This window comes from Vombatus ursinus, unplaced genomic scaffold (genome assembly GCF_900497805.2).
Source record: "Vombatus ursinus unplaced genomic scaffold, bare-nosed wombat genome assembly UNPS02000749.1, whole genome shotgun sequence".
Classification (NCBI taxonomy): Eukaryota; Metazoa; Chordata; class Mammalia; order Diprotodontia; family Vombatidae; genus Vombatus; species Vombatus ursinus.
The window spans coordinates 27,508,590-27,527,640 of record NW_020940527.1 but is presented as its reverse complement, the minus strand read 5'-3'; the positions used below and the strand labels follow the sequence as shown (position 1 = coordinate 27,527,640).

At 36.8% G+C, this 19,051-nt stretch overlaps 1 protein-coding gene across 1 annotated transcript in view; it reads left to right on the top strand.

Annotated features, from left to right (window-relative positions):
* CC2D2B (coiled-coil and C2 domain containing 2B) overlaps window positions 1-19,051 on the top strand; it is a 128,010-nt gene that overhangs the window by 54,879 nt on the left and 54,080 nt on the right. The window contains 6 exon segments of the mRNA XM_027858110.1: window positions 3,516-3,693; window positions 5,977-6,127; window positions 6,567-6,714; window positions 8,386-8,524; window positions 14,409-14,612; window positions 15,898-15,990. Of these exon segments, the coding sequence (XP_027713911.1) occupies window positions 3,516-3,693; window positions 5,977-6,127; window positions 6,567-6,714; window positions 8,386-8,524; window positions 14,409-14,612; window positions 15,898-15,990 (913 nt within the window).

Sequence of the window (19,051 nt, the reverse complement as noted above, 5' to 3'; positions counted from 1 at the left end):
TGTGTGTGTGTGTGTGTGTGTGTGTGTGTGTGTGTGTGTGTGTGTGTGTGGTGGGTGGGAGGGGGTGGTGGGTGATGTCTGTGTAGCTCTCCGCTAAACCTAAGGGAAAGAACTCAACATCCAGCAAGGGTCAGTTCTGTCTACCCAAAAGTCACTTGGGAAAAAGACCTCAGCTGGTGAATTGTGATTTGCCTAAGGTGAGAGGAGGTTGAGATGCTGAAATCTACCCCTCAAGGAAACTGCCACTAGGAGGGAGAGAATTAGAAAGTGAACAATAGAAGGAAATCAAGGTTGGGAGGTAGGGTGCAGTATAGACTAAAATTACCAAAGATTTTAGGAAGATGAAACTTAAAGACCTTGAACATAAGCAGATAAGTCAGCAGAGAAAATGTTAACACAAGGAAATATGGCCTCCAGATCTAGTAAATGAGTTCAGGCCTCTGTGAATAAATACTGCAAACCAGAGGAAAATGATCCAACATTTGGTGAGACAGAGGACCCTGCAGAACGTGAGGAGAATATGGAACCATAACAGACTGTTTCTGAGTGCTTCAAAAAGAGAAATGGGAATTATGAGAGCATAATTTATGGCCTGCATGGCAAAAATAGAATAGAAAAACTAGAATCTGCCATGGTAAGTCTCACCAAAGAAACCAAACAGAGAACAATAGATTTGGAATGCAAATATGCATAAGTGAAGGAGAATCTAGAAGAGAAATAAGCAATAACATTGAAGGAAAATGTGCTCATTCTGCAAGCAAAACATACTTATCTTGAAGACAGGCTGCATAGAGTCAACCTAAGGATCATCAGTCTCCCAGAAGAACATGACAGGACCAAAAAAAAAAAAAACTTAAACCATAGTGAATGCAATGATAGAAGAGAACTACTCAGAACTTCAGAACATTGAAAATAGAATACCAATTAAAAGAATTCATATACTGCCTTCAGAAGAAAAAAAAGTCAAGGCTGCTGAACTCCAAGTCACATAATGGTTAAATTTAACAATTCAATTCAAAAACAAGTTCTGCATGAAATCAAGAGAAACCTCTTCACATACAAAGGAGGAGAAATTTGAAAACAGGACTATTCTGTGCCCACTAAAAATGTAGGAGGGAATGGAATAAGGTGTTCTGAAGAGCAGTGGAACTCAAGGTGCATCTCAGAGTGACCCAACTTGCAAAGCTGAACTTAACTATACATGAAAACAAGATGTATGTTCAGTAATAAAGAGGTATTGGAAACATTTTTAGAAAGAAATCCAGAACTGAAGAAGTATCTGAGTCTTGAGCACTAAACAACGGAAATGCAGGAGGATTGAATAAATGCAGCAGCTAACGATGGCAGCAACAACAGAGTGATGACAGAGATCAGTAAGAGACTTCTTTCTAAATGCACACATGGAGACGGGTGAAGGCAGGAGTCCATCCGTGTAACAGTGAAGAGATGGGCCTGAGGCAGTACAGATACAGACAGAACCTGGCAGCACCCTGCTTACAGGTGAATCATCGTTTTGGAGTGGTTGTTTTTTTGTGGGACTACCTTACAATATGGAAGGATATGTGAAAGAGGGGAGAAGAGAAGGGGGGATAAGAGGAGGAGGTAAAATTGAGTGGTAACAATGAGGGGAAGGTGAATCCTGTGATCTCAGCAAAAGAAGAGCCTGAAGGGAAGTGATAAAGAGGAAGGGGGAAGGATTGAAAAAGGGGGAAAGGAAGGAGGCCTTTCTTTGGTGGTGGTAGGGTGGTGCTCCTATGGATGAGAAGAGATGGTCTGTGAAAGGAGATAGGGACATTGTGCTGGGTGTGGCCTGGGGAATTTGGTGCTTGAAAAGTCCACTCATCCTACCTGAGGAAGGGTAGTTTTGGAACTTGCAGAGGCAAGTGGCACCTGGGGAAATGGGAGGGCATTGTTCCATGGAGGAGATTTTGAGGCAAATGGGGAAAAAAAGGAAACTCAGGGAGGGAGTAGAATAGTAGTGGTCTGTATAATCAGAGTTGTGGTAGGGGAGAGGCCCTACTATGTCCTCTCTGACACCTGCAGTAATTGACATTGTTTTGATAGTGAGGCACAATGAAAAAGGGGACTCCATGAGGCAAGTTCTACCTCCCAAATTGGATCACAGACTTTCACTTGACTAACAGCAACAATAAAAAAGTAACAGTGAGGTCTGGCTTATCCTTATGAGACCTACAGTATCCCTGGCATTTATGCACTCAACAAAGTGTACAATGAGGTAGTTGCTCTTTCGCTGTCCAGAATCGTTCCTCTAACAGACTTTCCACCAGGCTTTTTCCATCTTCAGTCCCAGTTTAGTTTTAAGGTCATTGGTAGAGTTGAGATAAGAAACCAGTTATGCCCTCAATACATGAGAACAGCTCTGCTCACTTCCCTAGCTTTCCATTCTCAAGAAGACCACTCCCAGTTTTTTATAACCACCTTCATTGTATATTTATAATAGGAAAAATACTTTATACATTCAGTCATTAATAATAGTTCCCCTCCAACAATAAGAGGCAGCTCGGTGGCACCATGGATAGCGTGCTGGACCTGGAGTCAGGAAGACTCTTCTTCCTGAGTTCAGATCCAGCCTTCCAGCCTCAGACATTTACTAGCTGTGTGACCCTGGGCAAGTCACTTAACCCTGTTGCCCTCAGTTTCCTTATCTGTAAAATGAGCTGAAGAAGAAAATGGCAAACCACTTCATTTTCTTTGCCAAGAAAACCCTAAAGGGAATAACAAAGAGTCAGATAGGACTGGAAAAGTGATTAAACTACAAGTGTGCCAGGCACAATGTCATGGTACTACACATCTTGTCAGAGTGTTGCTGTCAATTCTTGCCAAATAAATTCATTGTGTGTGTGTGTGTGTGCGCGCGCGCACGCGGGCGCATGTGTATGTTTTTAAACAGGTAAGAAAATCCTTTTGAATTCTAGCTTGGTGGCCCATTCTACTCCTTTCTCTCCACATAGATCTTTTAGGCATTTGTTAGGCAAATATTATAACAACCTCTGGAAGCTATGACTTGAATGAATGAATGAATGAATGAATATATATTCTTGGAAACAATAAAACCCAATTTACTTTTTTTTCACTAATTTAGATTGGCCTCCTCTCAATTTGATTGAAATGAAGAAGTTTTATGTACTAAAGTAAAAAGGCTTCAAGTATATGTTGGGTGGCAGGCTGTGTGTGAACCAGCCTGCCTAGATCCGGAAAGGCTCCTCACTAGACCTTTGTCCTAGAAGTGAGGATTATTTTCACCCCTAGAAGTTGTTGGTGGCAGTGGTTGTCAGGCCTCGGGTGTACTACTCTGAAGGCATCACAGATTCTTGAAATTCTGATGTAGATAGCAGAGGTTCTAACTTGTATTCAAATAAATGGGTTTTTAAAATACATAATGTATACCCTATAATGGTTGGACAATCGTATGTTGTTTTGTCAGGGTAAATATTGAAAGGAACTTTTCTGCATTCATTTTACTTTTAAATGTTCATTTACTTTTAAATTTTTAGGCACGAACAAAGGAGGAGAGCCAGAGTTCAAAAGCTTAAATATTTTATTAAAATATTTTACAATGATAAACAGGTTTCTTGCACTTCAGCATCTCCCCTACAACTGGATTTTAAAGTCATGTTTCAGCAGATTTTCAATATTCAACTAATAAACTGGCCTGAGACTATTCGCTTAGAGGTATGCCATTGCAATTTCTTCAGCACTTTACTTTTGACATATGTACTTTAAAAATGATTCCCTATTACTGTTCCTTACATCTTTATATATAATATAATCTCTTTCTTTTATGATGCAGTTTTATTTTGATCAGTGAGTATAACTGTGGTAGAAAAGATTTATTAAAATAGCCTTTTATGAAATAATATATGTAGAACAATATATAAATGTTAATTATTATTTACCATGGTATATGGAAGAACTAATTTGATAGGCAGTGTGCAGCAGTTTCTCATGCTTTTTGTAAACACCACTTCATTTATGCTATGATTCAATTATTTTTGAGCCACATTGGAGGAGGAAGGCCATTGTTTAATGGGTAAATGCAAATGCTGTAACAGTTATAAGTGTAGTTAAAGTCTGCCCCAACCATGACTGCAAACTTCAATTTTTTTTTTTTTTTTTGCCAAGGAAAGAAAATAAGAGAGACGTGGGAAAGAATGCAGACTGAGTGGGAAGGACTGATGATTGGACAGGGATTAGACCTTAAATTAGGGGCAGAAGGAGAAAAGAATAAAAGATACGGGAACTTGTCATAAACAGAAATAAAAATATTTCTTTGGATCTCTCTACTTTTGCTTTTGAAGTTTCAATTGCTTTGCTGAATCAGATGCTAGATTTATTTTCCTTATTCCAACTACCATTCTCTCATCATCTCAGAAAATTCCTCTAATCATTGATAATCCAGGGTGTTGATAATTCACTGTTTTTCTGTAAAGAAGCATGATGCATACAGTGGCATACAAATCCACCATTTGCTTTTTTAAAACTTCAAACTTTGGGGCAGCTAGGTGGCACAGTGGATAGAGCACCAGCCCTGAAGTCAGGAGGACCTGAGTTCAAATCCGGCTTCAGACCAAACACTTGACATTTACTAGCTGTGTGACCCTGGGCAAGTCACTTGACCCCAATTGCCTAAAAACAACAAAAAAAAAAAGAATGTTTAAAACTTCAAACTTCTTCCTTGTATATGGTAGACACTCAATAAATATTTATTAAATTAAACTTAGTTTTTTAATGGCCTAATTTGTGGTCTTGTAGGTAGGCATGATGGATGATTATTCATTCCTCAACCAACATTTACTTAGCATCTATTGACTTGCCATAGAATGTAAGATCCTTGAGGGCAAGGCTTACAGTTGGAGATAAAGGAGAGGGTTGACTGTGTATTTCTTGTATCTAGCACACAGCCTGAGGAGATTTAGTAAATCCTTGTCCATTGAATAAATGAGTGATTGAATGGCAAACATTGTTTCTCTTTATTTATTTGGGGTGGGAAGCTAGAAGCAGTCTGGATGCAGATATACTTATATGACTAGTATAGGTTTAAAAAACCCCAGTATTTTAATACTGAAAAGTTCCATTTAGTGTAAGTGTAAGATCAGTGTATCCCTACAACTTTAATTTTCATTGAACAGACTTCATGTTCCATAATTCAGTTTTTTGTTCTTTGAAGCCAGGAACAACAATGTACACTTATATAGCACCTTATGTATTTGCTCATTTTATTCTTCCCAAAACACTATGTGGTTTATATTTCAAATATTATCCCCGTTTTAAAGAAGAGAAAACTGAGGAATAGAAAAGTTAAGTGATTTTCCCCAAATCACAAAGCTACTAAGCAGCGAAGTCAAAAATCAAACCTAGGTCTTCAGATGCTCAAATCCAGTTTGTTTTTTTTTTCAATATGCCTTGCAGAAATCATTTAAGCTTCAGGTAAATAATTGTAATAGTATACTTCTTTCGTGAACATGTGTCTAGAATGTTCTGAAGCAATGCTTTTCTTACACTCTTTCATTTTTGGTGTGATCATGTGGCATTCTAGAAAGAGCACTTCTTTAGGAACCAGGACACTAGAGTGCTAGTTCTAACATTGTCAGTAACTAGCCATGTGACCTTGGCCAAGTCACTTTACCTTTTGGGGTCTCAGTTTCCTTACTTTAAAAAGGGTTTGATCTTGACCAGTGGCTCTCAAAGTGGGGCATGGGGCCTTTCTCAGGAGATCCATGAGGTCAAAACTATTATCACAATAGTACTAAGTTGTTTTAATTTAATCAGTAGTATAGCCCACACAAACAAAAGGTCTTTGGGGTCCTCAGTAATTTTTAAGACTGTAAAGGTTCCCAAGACCAAAAAGTTTGAGAACCTTTGGTCTGAATGACCTAAAGTTTTGTCAAGCTCTATATTAAGATTCCAGCTATAAATGACTTGTTTCCAGTGTGATTTCATTTGTCTTATATTTAGGTTTATGAAATAAGTAAAAGGACAAGCATATTGACCAAAATATATCTACCTATACCCAGCAACACTGCACTGAAAAGCAAAGCTGTTTTGGAACAGGCAGAGTTTAGCTGTGATAAGCTAGCTGTACCTGCGTGCGGAGAAGTAGGAAGCAGTGAGTTCATTGCAAATTACATTTCTCTTTGCATTTTCAAACTGCTGTGGCCACAACTTTTTAAGACCCTCTAGTAAATTCTTGAGGCATTGTGATGCGTGTTGGTAGAGGAAGTACTGGTGCCAGTGATATCGCAGAGCTATTTTTTCTAGCTTGTCTAGTCAAATATTTCCCTGTTCTTCATGCTCCCAGTTTGAAACACTCTATCTCAGAGTGTTTCACAATAGCACCTAAAGGGAAACTTGTAGCTCTTGGCCCAAGAGAAACGTGTCCTTAGTAAAAAAGTTTCTTAATTCTAGACGTGTAAAATTTTTATCCCTAATATAAGTTGAAAACTGCCTTTTATTTGTTTTTTTTTTTAATTTTAAACTGTAGAAACTTTTTTTAGTTGAGAAATAATTTTTTTCTCCCACTTTGCTCTCCTCTTTTTGATATACAGATGTGCCTTTTCTTCTTGATGTGACTGGAAAAGAAGAACTTTGCCTATTGACATCTGGAAAACTAAGCTATTCTTTATCATGGGCATTAGATGAAAATGGCATCCCTTTAACACCTATGTCCCAGTCACTAAGTTCTGTCTGCCACAGGTTATAAGATTTTATGTCAGAGAAGTAATATCACTTTTCAACAGTGTATTACTTAAAGCTCATGTCTATATTAGGTCAGCACTCCATGTCAGGCAGAAACAGATGGTTGATTTTCTAATCTTCAATAAGGAATCTCTTCCAGCTTCTCTAGAACAACTCAAAGCATGAATTCATTCTCCACTAGTAGCCATGAAATATACTGAGGTGTCTATCACCTTTCTCCTTGCCTTGTTTTGTTCTCACTATTGCCTCAGACCTGGATTCTTCTTTACTTCTTCCCCAGTCTAACCTTCAAACAGTATTGAGTGGTACCTGTATTTAGGAGGAAGAAGAAATGGGTATCCCAAGTGAAGATGATGGATCCTTTCATATGATTATATGTAGATATAGGACAGTTATTTCTGCAAACTGTCACATAAAAGAAGTGTTTTGGGTATGCACAAAGATTCATTGTGTTAGAAGTTATCATTTGGGATAGGCTAAATTGTGTCAGAGGAATGCCCGTGGTAATTTGAACTGTGGAGAAGACTGAAGGATTTGGAGTGAGAAGAACTGGGTTTGAATCTATGGGCAAGTCACATAATCTCACTGAGCCTCAATTTTCTCATCAAGGAAGGTAGTACTGTTACTGTCAAGGGCACCACTATCCTTCCTGTTACCCAGGCTCACATAGTTTAACATATAATTCCTATCATCAGAGCTTACAAATATGACAGGAGAGATAGTACATCCCCTCATTAAGTGGTGAACAATACATTAATTATGCCTTTATTGTGAAAACAAAACTGGTTTTACTGTGCTTTGGTCACAATATCCATAAGATTGAGATGTTCCCTTGTTAAATTAGACCCTTTTTGTTCTTGCCTGTTCATTTGAGGCCAAGGGGTGTGTGTGTGGGAGGGAGATCTCTAGCTAGCATGCTGCTGGGCTCTGTCCTTGGTCTTATTCCACTTAATATTTTTACTAATGACCCTGATGAAAACCCAGATGGCATATTTATCAAGTCTATTTTAGTGCATCTTAATTATGCTTAAGTAAATATTTTGAGGAAGTCTCAGTAATAATAAGTAGCAACCTATTGTGGAAGACACTTGAACTTGGAACCAGGTGGCCTAGGTTTCTAGCTTAACTTTGATAGTCACTACCTCAGTGACCCTGGACAAGTCTCTTAAACCTCTTTGAATCTGCAAAATGGGTATCTTTCCTATAGCACCTACATCACTGGTTTGTTGGGAGGAAAGCTGTTTGTAAATGTGCTCTAGAAATGTGAACTAGGTGAGTTTTCCCTTGTACCTAGCTCAACACCTCACATAGAGTAGTCAGTATGTGTTTTGAGCCTGTGTGGTAGAGTGGAAAGAATATCCTGTCTCTGATGATGATTATTAATTTAGTGATCATGGGTGAGACACTTATTCTTTCTGAGACTCAGTTTCCTTATCTGTAAAACAGGTATAACAATGCCTGTAGTACCTACTTCAAAAGGGGGTTTTGAGGATCAAATGTGATAATATATGAGTATGTATAATTTTGTAAACTTTAAAGTACTACGTAAATGTAAACTATTATTATAAAAATAAAATACTGTAGTTAATTATATTGTTAGCAGTACACATATGTGGCAAAATTATAAGAAACAAACATGATGCGTATTATGCTTCTCCCATATGGTAGCATGTTAAGGAATGTGGATGCAAGAGGTGTCCCTGGAATTCCATGGCTCATTAATACTCAGAAGCTCTTTGAATGGGCAAATGAAGTCAGAATTGATCCAAATGACCCAGACTACTCAGATTTGATGGAATTCATAATGGTAAGTCTTAACAAATATAAAGATTAGAAATATATGGAAATGTTCCAATGACTGTCCTGGAACAGTGCAAAAGAATATATGATTATTAGAAAAAGTACCCACTTGTATATCCCTGGATTTTTAGATTGAGCACATCTATTCACCAGTGTTAAATAACATATAATGGAAAGTACACTGGACTGGAAACCAGAAACTTGGATTCTAGTTCCTGCTGTACTATTTAATAATCATCTGACTTTAATGAAGGCACATTACCTCAGTGAGTCTCAGTTTCCTTATTGATAAAATGAGGCGATCAAACTGGAATGATCTCTCGGGTCCTTCTCAACCCTAAAAGTCAATGAACTTTATGAACTCCATGATTGAATGAATGAATTATGGATTTATTAAGCTCCTACCATGTACTAGGCTTGAGGTCACAAAGACAAAAATAAGGCAGTCCTTCTCCTCAAAAGAGAGAACACGTGCAGAGGAGTGGTAACTAAGGAAAGGAGTCAATTGTCATACCTGTGCCCTTTCCAGAAACAGTGATAAATATTGGATTTTATTATTCCTCGATCAAGAGGGGGAGAGGAAAGAGTATACTTGTACAGTGACAAGGCAAGTGACAAGATATTCCAAGATGTCGCTTGTGGATGGATGTGAAGAACCAGTTCTAAAAATGTAATCCTGTGGCTCCATGCGCCTTGCCTACCTGGTTGTCCTCATGCTTGGAGACTGGAGCTAGGATAAGGGCTTTTAGCCAACATGAAGAGGTGTTATTAACTGGACCGTTTCAGTAACAGTGAGGATGGCTACCAGCTACCAGTGGTGACTGCATTATTTGTGGAATGTCAGATAAACCTATATAATGGGTTCTGGGGGGCGTATCTGATATGGCTGTACATTTATGAATATGTTGAGAAGTCAAGTTATCAATAAGCATTTATTAAGTTCCTACTCTGTGCTGGTGATACAAAGAAAGGCAAAAACAGCTGCAGGCCTCAAGGAGCTCACAATCTAACTTCGGGAAAGAACATGCAAACAGCTTTGCACAAACAAGCTGTAGACAAGATCAGTGGGTGGTGATCTCAGAGAGAAGGCGTGAACATTAAATAAGGGCACTGGGAAAGGCTTCTTGGAAAAGGTGGTCTGTTAGCTGGGACTTTGAAGAAGTCAGGGAAGCCGAAGGTAGAGGTGAAGAAAAAGAGAATTCCAGCCCTGGAGGATAGCCAGTGAAAATGCAGAAGGTTTTATGTGAGGACTAGCAAGCAGACTGGAGTCAATAGACCATGGAGCATGTGGAGGAGAGTATAATATAAGAAAACTGGATAGCTCGGGGCCGAGCTATGAGAAGCTTTAAAAGAAGAAGAGGAGTTGATATTTTATCCTGGAGGCAGTTGGGAGCCCCTGAAGTTTACTGAATAGAAGAAGTGACATGGTCAGATCTGTGCTCACTTGAGGAAGATCACTTTGGTGTTTGAGTGGAAAATGGCCTGGACTGGGGACAGACACGTGGTGTAGTAGACATGCATGGTGTGATTTCAGAGAAAGGGCCCCCTTCAGCAAAATACCTCCCTCATCCAACTTCCTGATATCTGGGACCAGAATAACCAATGGTGGCAGAAGCCCAGACACTTTCGTTCACATAAAGATGAGGAAAGTGACACTTCACTGTCTTGGGATCATGAGGTTCTGGTGACAGAGTGATGATTGTGGGAGCTGCAGGTGATTTAGGGCTGAACTTCAGTTGAAAATATTGTGGAGAGACAGATTAACCTCCCCACAGTTCTTGGAGCAAAACTGTTTATCAAGGCATATAGTAACAGCTGTCAGTTATTTCGATGAGACAAATATAATTTTTCTAATAGCTGCTCCCCAAACATTTGACCTGATAGAAAACTTTGCAGAGATACAAGGGCAAGATGAAAAATGCAAGGAATTCCACTACCATTATAGCAGTATGTGTGGTGACATTAGCTCTGGCTCTTAAGGAATAGGAAAACACGGTTACTAGCTTCTGGTAGTAACCATGGTGATTGAGTTGTTTCGATAACTGAGGCTCAGGGAAATCCAGATAAACCTCTGGGTCTCAGAAAAGTCACTTGGTGTTTTGAAAAGTTTCCCTGATGTGGTTGCATCTCTCCATGTTTTTCCCAGGGCACTGACAGGCAAAGATGCAAGTGGGAGGGGGGAGGATGCATTATGTATGTCTGCAGTCTTTTCCTAGGTTGTCTTGTGTTCTACAACCACATTGGTTCCCATCACCATTCTCCCACAGTGTTGGGGTGGTAGGAGGATGGGACAGGTCAGTTTTCCAGTAAGGGATGAATGGCATAGTAGATAGAATGATAGACTTGGAGTTAGGAAGACATGGGTTCAAATCCCACCTCAAATACTTGACCCTTACCATATGGTCCTGAATTGAGTCTTTAGGACTCAGTTTCTTCATCTGTAAAATGAAGGAGTTGGAATAGATGACCTTCAAGGTTTCTGCCAATCCTAAACCCCTTCACTGGTGAAAGAAGTACTCATATTGATGAAATCACAGATATATTAAAGTATCTAAGAAGTCTTGCCCTTGAACTACAATTGGAGGAATCACTGTCCCACCAGTATAATCTGTTTAGCTTAATTTTATTAAATGGTGCTATTCACTCACTCCTTCCTTTGTTATTAAAACTAATTTCTACCTGTCTTTTTTAAAAAATTATATGATTTCACACATCTTTATTAGCAATACTCATTATATGAGGATATTTTGAACTACTTAGGAATAGTAATCAGAGTAATCCAGGTCTAGAATGTAAACTTAATTATTTACACAATTCAGGTGGTAGAGGCCGCCTAAAAAGACTAATTGCGGCCACTTGAAAATTAAATAAATCTGACACCAAGTAACTCAGTTTTGGAAAGGAAATGATCATAAAATATGAGCCATAGTTTGAAAAAATCAAAATGATCTAAAAAGGAAAAATATCTGAAAAGATCGAGGAAAAAAACTATAATGAAAACCTTTAATAACTCCCGAGAAGCTCAATAGCTATTTAAAAATACCTTAATGGAAGCACTTTTTATAAGTCTGTGCTGAAGGTCAAAGATACCAGGTAGATGAAAAAATGTTCCATGGTAACTAGCAAAGTGAGACAAACTAAAAAATGTCATTTTCCAAAAAGGATAGCACAAGTAAAAAACAAAATAAAACTAAGACACCAAGAGAGTCCACAAAGTATATAGTAAATTCAAAATTAAAATCCCTGACCCAGAGAATTTAAGAAACACTATTAGAGGGACTACATAACCCATTCATGGGGTGACAATAGACACCAAATCAATGGGATCACTTGATAGCCATTGTACAAAATATATGTAGAAGGATGCAAAGGACATCTTTTCAACATGGGAGGAAGAGCTACTTCATTTGAAGTGGGCAATTGGGGACACTGATCTTAGCTAGCTTTTAGGTAGGATATAAGCTTGGGGCTGTAGTATAGGTGGAAAAGGCTGAAAGGTGGTGATGACTTTTGTCCTATTCTTCTCTCCCCATCAAAAGGAAGCAAATTGGTGTAGTCCTTAAACTGCAATTAAGAAAATAGATTGAAAACGAAAGAGAGTTGTAGCATTTATAGAGCTATTTTGTTTGTCATTGATAAGATTATCATCATGGGACATGGACAAAATCATACCTAATGAGAAAGTATAAATACATTACAATCTGTGCCACTGGACAAAGTATGCACATTGTTGATATCACACATCCATTTAAGGATTTCAGTCTGTCTTTTCATTGTGTTGGAGTTCTTTGGTTCATTCATTCCCTTTAGCCACATTTTAATTTTATTTTGTAAACTTCTATTAGTTTTGTTCCCTTTTTAAAAAACACTAATATTGCTGTTCTTAAAAGCTAAAAAAAAGATGGGTACCTTTGCAACTATTTATTCCATTATCTTCTCAGAAACTCTTTTTTGGATTTTTCTGTTAATTCATATTCATATTGTTCGGTTCATGGTTAATGAGCTCTTTTTAAAAATAAGTTTTTATTTCAAGTAAATGATATAAGTAAGTAAAAGACAACAGCAAGTGATGTCTTTTATTACATCACCAAAATATTCCCCAGAGAGCTATCCCCTATAAAAAATATTTTTAAAGACAAAGAAAAGAAAAAAAAGAGAAAAATAGACAAAACTGATTAATTCATTGAAAAAATTTGGAAGTAGGTTCAATGTACCACATCATGGACTTCCACATCTGCAAAGGATCATCTCTCTTCTTCTGAGCCTTGCTTGTTCTTTGTAATTTTGCAACATTCACTTTTGATTTTTTGTGTTTCTTTCTATTTATATTGTTGTAGTCATTGAGTATGTTGTTTTATTGGTACTGCTTACTTCACTTTGCATCAGTTCATGTAGATCTTTCAATGTTTCTCTGTATTTATTACATAACATCATTTCTTACAACACAATAATATTCTGTTACATCTATATACCACAATTTATTAATCCATTCCCCGATCAGTGGGCATTCAGTTCTTTGCTATCACAAAAAGCACTGCTATGGAAACTTTCTTCTTATCAAATAGGCATAAATCTAGCAATAGAATTTCTGGGTATGAACATTTTAGTCACTTTATTAGCATAATTCCAAATTGTTTTAGAAAATGACTATACTGATTCACAGTTCCACCACCAATGTACTAGGGTGCCTTTATTCCCATAACCCCACCAACACTTGACTGTTCCATCTTTTGTCATCTTTGCCAATTTGTAGGATGTGAGATAAAACAACTGAGTTGTTTTTATTTGCATTTCTATTATTATTAGTGATTTGAAGCATTCTTTCATGTGGCTGTTAATAGTAATTTTCTTTTGAGAACTATTTGTTCATAACCATTGATTTAATCACTTATTTATTGGAAAATGACTTTTAGTCACATAACATATACACACCTACATAACATTCAAAATACATATATATAAATATTTATGTTACTTGTTTATATATCCTGGGTATCAAACTCTTATCTCAGAGAAAAAAAGATTTTTTTTGCCTATTTGCTTCCCTTCTTACCTTAAATGCATTAATTTTGTTTGCACGGAAGCTTTTTGGTTTCGTGTAATGAAATGTCACACTATGTATTTCTCTGTCCCTCAACATCAGTCAACCAGTCAGTAACATTTATTAAGTGCCTACTATATGTCAGGCACTGTGCTCGGCACTGGGGATACAAAAAATGGAAAAGGAAAGTCCCTGTCCTCAAGGAACTTGCAGTCTAATGGTAGGGATGGGAGGGAAACAACATGCGAACAGATTTTACATATATATGTGTGTATGTGTATACACACACAGAGAACTACATACAGGATAAATAGGAAATAATTAATATTGGGAAAACACTGGAATTAAGAGGGGTTGAGGAAAGCTTCCAGTAAAAGAATAGATTTTAGTTGGGACTTAAAGGAAGCCACGGAGGTCATTAATTGTAGTGGAGTGGGTATAGCTTTCTAGGGATGAGGAACAGCTGGAGAGAATGCCTAGAGCTGAGCGATGGAGTATCTTGTTTGTGGAACAGTCAGAAGGCCAGTGTCACTAGACCAAAGAGCATGTGCTATGGAGTAAGGTGTAAGAAGACTGGAAAGGTGGGAGGGTACTAGGTTATGAAGGGCTTTGAATGTCAGCCAGAGCATTTTGTAGTAGATCCTATAGATCCTGAAAGCAATAGGAAGTCACTGAAGTTTATTGAATAGGAGGTTGACATGATTGGACCCGTACCTTAGGAAAATCACTTTAGTGACTGAATATAGGATGGATTGGAGCAGGACGGGACTTAAGGCAGGCAGATACTATATCACTATATGTAAGGATTTAAAGTAATTGAAATGTGGATTTGAAATCTTATGTTTTACAGTATACAAGACATAAAGGGCAAGCTATTCCAAAATATTTTCGTCTTGAACAGCTGCAAGAAGAATTTAATTTTGTTTCTGAAGAGGAAATTAAAAAAAATAAACGTTTCCAACTACTACAACTTAGAAATGCAGGCCAATTAGATGTTTTTGTTCTTCAGCAAATGCCTCTCTATGACAGAGAGATACCAGATTTAGTCTTCCAGGTACTTCATTTTCTATGTACTGTACATGTGGTTTATTTGATGGTGAATGAATTTTTTCTTTTACTCTACAATAAAATATACTTTTTCATGGCTTTTATAAATACCTAAACCTGAGCTATATTAATTGAGCAGATTCTTCAATGGAAGACCTATTCTGATGCCTTCTCATGGCTTATATGTAATGATGCTAGATTTTGTAAAGCGTGGCCAATGAAGTGCAAAGCTAAAAAAGCTTTGAGTACCAACTTTGGGACAGACTTTATATGTGTTGGCCAAATGTGGGAAGGATTATCACCAAGTTAGCCACGTGCTAATAATTTTTTGTCACAGTATCTCTCAAATATCATTAAATAAATCATAAGGGGTTGCAACATCAGTGCCAAATCAGTGGAGAATCTGGATTCTTGAAGTATTAGGCTAGCATTTCACCTCAGAGCTCCAAAAGTTATGTTTGTCCCTGTTGTAAATTATTTCATTAATAAATATGAAAAATGACTGAAATGCTACCCTATATGTTTTATTAAGTCCAGCTTTGGGGTTATGGGGCTCAATTTTTAAAAAATCATTTGGATTAACACCTGTTCCTCAATTATAGCACAATTATTTTTTGTTTTAGTTTTGCTAAAACTATGGAAAGAACTGAAATAATTGAATCCTGTAACTAGAGAGGATTCTAGTGTAGGTATAGGCAGAACTTTATGGCCTCTAAGGTCTTTTCCAACTGAGAATCTGAATTGATTCTACAAATCTTGGACCTGATTGCTGAGAGTGAGTTCAGGAGAAAAGGGATACTTCCTCTAAGCCCATTTGTCTTAAGAATTCCCTGACATACCCTAAAGACATTAATTTTATTTTTCTTGTATAAGCTTTACTTGGTAAAGGCAGACTTATCATTGCAAGATATGAAATACCAAATTAACAATGAATAACAGATTCTGATTAAGGATATTATGGGTTTTTATACATTATCAGTCAGTAAAAGTAAATAAATTCTTCCAAATGATTTTTATAATGGGATATTGGAGCTAAGAATTTTTACTATTTTACTATCCCTAAATTCCTATGATTATGCATCATACTCTTTATATAATATATACCAGAGAAACTATAAATAAGGTTTGGGGAAAGAAAACTCCCAGAAGAAGTTGCTTCTTCTTTTCATGCTAATGCTCCTCTCTAAATATTAAGGGAGAAAATGAGCTGAATAATTGATATTTTGTTAATGCTTGTCATATTTAAAGTTGATATCATGTTCAAGAAGTAAAACTAACAATTCTGTGCTTAGGAATATGAAAGCCAGATAGAGAAGGACATACAAATTTCAGATGTAAATTCTATTACTTCACAAAGGATTCATTCTATCAACTTTATGAAAAAGGTATTAACAATATATTCTTTTTTGTTTAAATTTTTATTTTATTTTTTTCCAATTACATGTAAAAATAATTTTTAACATTTGTTTTTTTTTAATTTTGATCTCCAAATTCTCTCCCTCCTTCCTTTCCCTTTTCCCTCCTTGAGAAAGCAAACAATTTGATATAGGTTATACATGTGCAGCCATGTAAAACATATTTCCATATTAGTCATGTTGTGAAAGAAAACATAGACCAGAAAAATCCTAGAAAAAAAAAACAGAGGGGGAAGCTAGGTAATATTACTGGGTCAAAGGATATGCACACTTCTATAGCCCTTTAGACATACTTCTAAATTATTCTCCACAGTGATCTGACCAGTTCATTAGTATCCCTATTTTCCCACATTCCCTCCAGCATTTGTCATTTCTGAGAGGTGTGAGGTGGTACCTCAAGAGTTGTTTTAATTTACATTTCTCTAAGTCAGTAGTGATTTAGAGCATTTTTTCATATGACCATGGATAGCTTTGATTTCTTCTTCTCAAAACTGCCTGTTCATAACCTTTGACCATTTATATGGCTCTTATTTTTATAAATTTGATTCAGCTCCCTATGTATTTGAGAAATGAGGCCTTTATTCAAGAAACTTGCTGTAAAAATTATTTATATTACTTGTTGTCTGTGGCACCATTTAACAAAATGTAGTTTCCCTGCTTATCTCTTTTATCTTTTAATTAGATCTGTTTTTGCCTTTTTTACTTCAGCTGCAACCTAATAGATTCTGTTCCAGCCCCTTATTTTAACTCTGTGTATGTATCATCTTCCCATATAGGAATGTAAAGTTTAACTTTATTGAGTCTCTTATGATTTCTCTTTCATGTTTACCTTTTTATTTCTTAATGTCTCATAGAGGCATTGACTTTATTTGCCCAATTCTGATTTTTAAGGAATTATTTTCTTCAATGAACTTTTGTACCTCCTTTTCCTTTTGGCCAATTCTTTTTAAGGACTTCTTTTCTTCAGTGAATTTTTGTGCTCCCCCTGCCCCAATTTTTGGACTATTTTGCTTTTTAAAAGAGTTCTTAAGGCCTGATCTTGGTGCCGCTGCCACCATGTATGCTCCCAGTCGCCTCTAACCCCAGTGTTAGACCTTTCTTACCTCCTAAGTTGTTTTAGGCTGGAAAAATCTATCACCCTGACTTTTTGTTGGCTTTGCCACTTTAAAATTCGATTGAGGTTGTTTGGAGGGGGATGTTAAGAGAATTCACCTGGGTTGTTGCCTCAACTCCAACATCCTGGCTTTTATCAACTGTGTGCCTTTTTGCAGGTTATCTCCCATGCCTAGAATGCTCTTCCTTATACCTCAGTCTCCTTGCTTTCCTGGCTTCCTTCAAGACAGCTAAAATCCTACCTTTTGCAGGGGTCCTTACATGATCTTATTCCCACTCCCCAACTTTTGGTGCCTTCCTTTCGAGATTCCTTCCATCTACCATCCTTCTCTCTCAATCTCTGTCTCTGTCTCTCTCTTTTTCTTTATGTGTATGTGTATGTATATATATGTATATATATGTATATGTATGTATAGACAGATATAGATGTAAATATATGAGACAGAAATAGATCTTGATAAATATAGACATAGATCTATCTATATATCTATAAACTAGATATATACTGTATATGTATGTGTATGTATATACATATACATAACATACTATCTATATATGTATGTGTATATCCGTGTGTGTGTGTGTATACATATATTTGTATGTTGGCTTCCCCATTAGAATGTGACCTGTTTGATGTCACAGACCACATCTTTGTCTTTCTTTTTATTCCCCAGAATTTAGCACAGTGCTTGGCATATAGTAAGCACTTAATAAATCTTTGTTGATTGATCATTTTTTCTCATGACTTTAGAATTGATAGTTCTTGGGGCAGCTAGATGGTGCAGTGGATAGAGCACCGGCCCTGGATTCAGGAGGCCCTGAGTTCAAATCCACCCTCAGACACATAATACTTACTAGCTGTGTGACCCTGGGCAAGTCACTTAACCCCATTGCCTAACCAAAAAAAAAAAGAATTGATAGTTCTATGTCATAAAGATAGAGATCCAGACAGAGATAGATAAATCTATTTCTATCTGAATCTATATCTGTAGACAAACTAGGTACGTACAAGATACACACACACACACACACACACACACACACATACACACACACACAGTTTTTTGTATATTGTTTCTCCATTGACTGTTTCTTCTCATGACTTTGGAAGTGATAATTTTGTGCCATAAAGAGACCTCAGGGGATGTCCATCAATTGGATGATGGCTGAACAAGTTGTGATATATGATTGTGATGGAATACTATTTTGCTATAAGAAATGATGAGCAGAATGATTTCAGAAAATTCTTGAAAGACTTACATGAACTGATACAGAGTGAAGTGAGTAGACCCAGAACATTGTACACAGTAACTGCAGTATTGTATGATGATCATCTGTGAATGACTGAGCTTTTCTCAGCAATACAGTGATTCAAGACAATTCCAAGGTACTCATGATGAAAAATGCTGTCCACTTCCAGAGAAAGAACTGAGGGAGTCTAAATGCCGATCAAAGCATACTATTTTTCACTTTATTTTGTGTGTGTTCTTTTAGCCTCTGTTTTCTTTTACAACATGACTAATATGGAAATATGTTTCGCATGGTTGCACATGTATGACCTATATCAAATTGCTTAAAGTCTCAGGGAGGGAAAAAGGGAGAAAAGGAGATAATTTGGTACTTAAAATGTTAAAAAAAATTAATGTTAAAAATTGTTTTTACATGTAATTGGGAAAAATAAAACAGTAATAAAGATTCCTCAGAAGATTGCTATAAGTAGTGACTTTATTGATACCTTCCATGACTAGTGCCTTAGAGAAGATTAGTCCACTGCCTGAATAATGTTGCACTTTTCCCAAGGACATATATAGATTCATAGAGATAGATATGACCTTAGGCATCATCCAGACTTCTTCACCTCATTTGAAGGAACTTTGATTAGCTTTGGAAGAAAATAAAACTCACAGAGATTCACTGA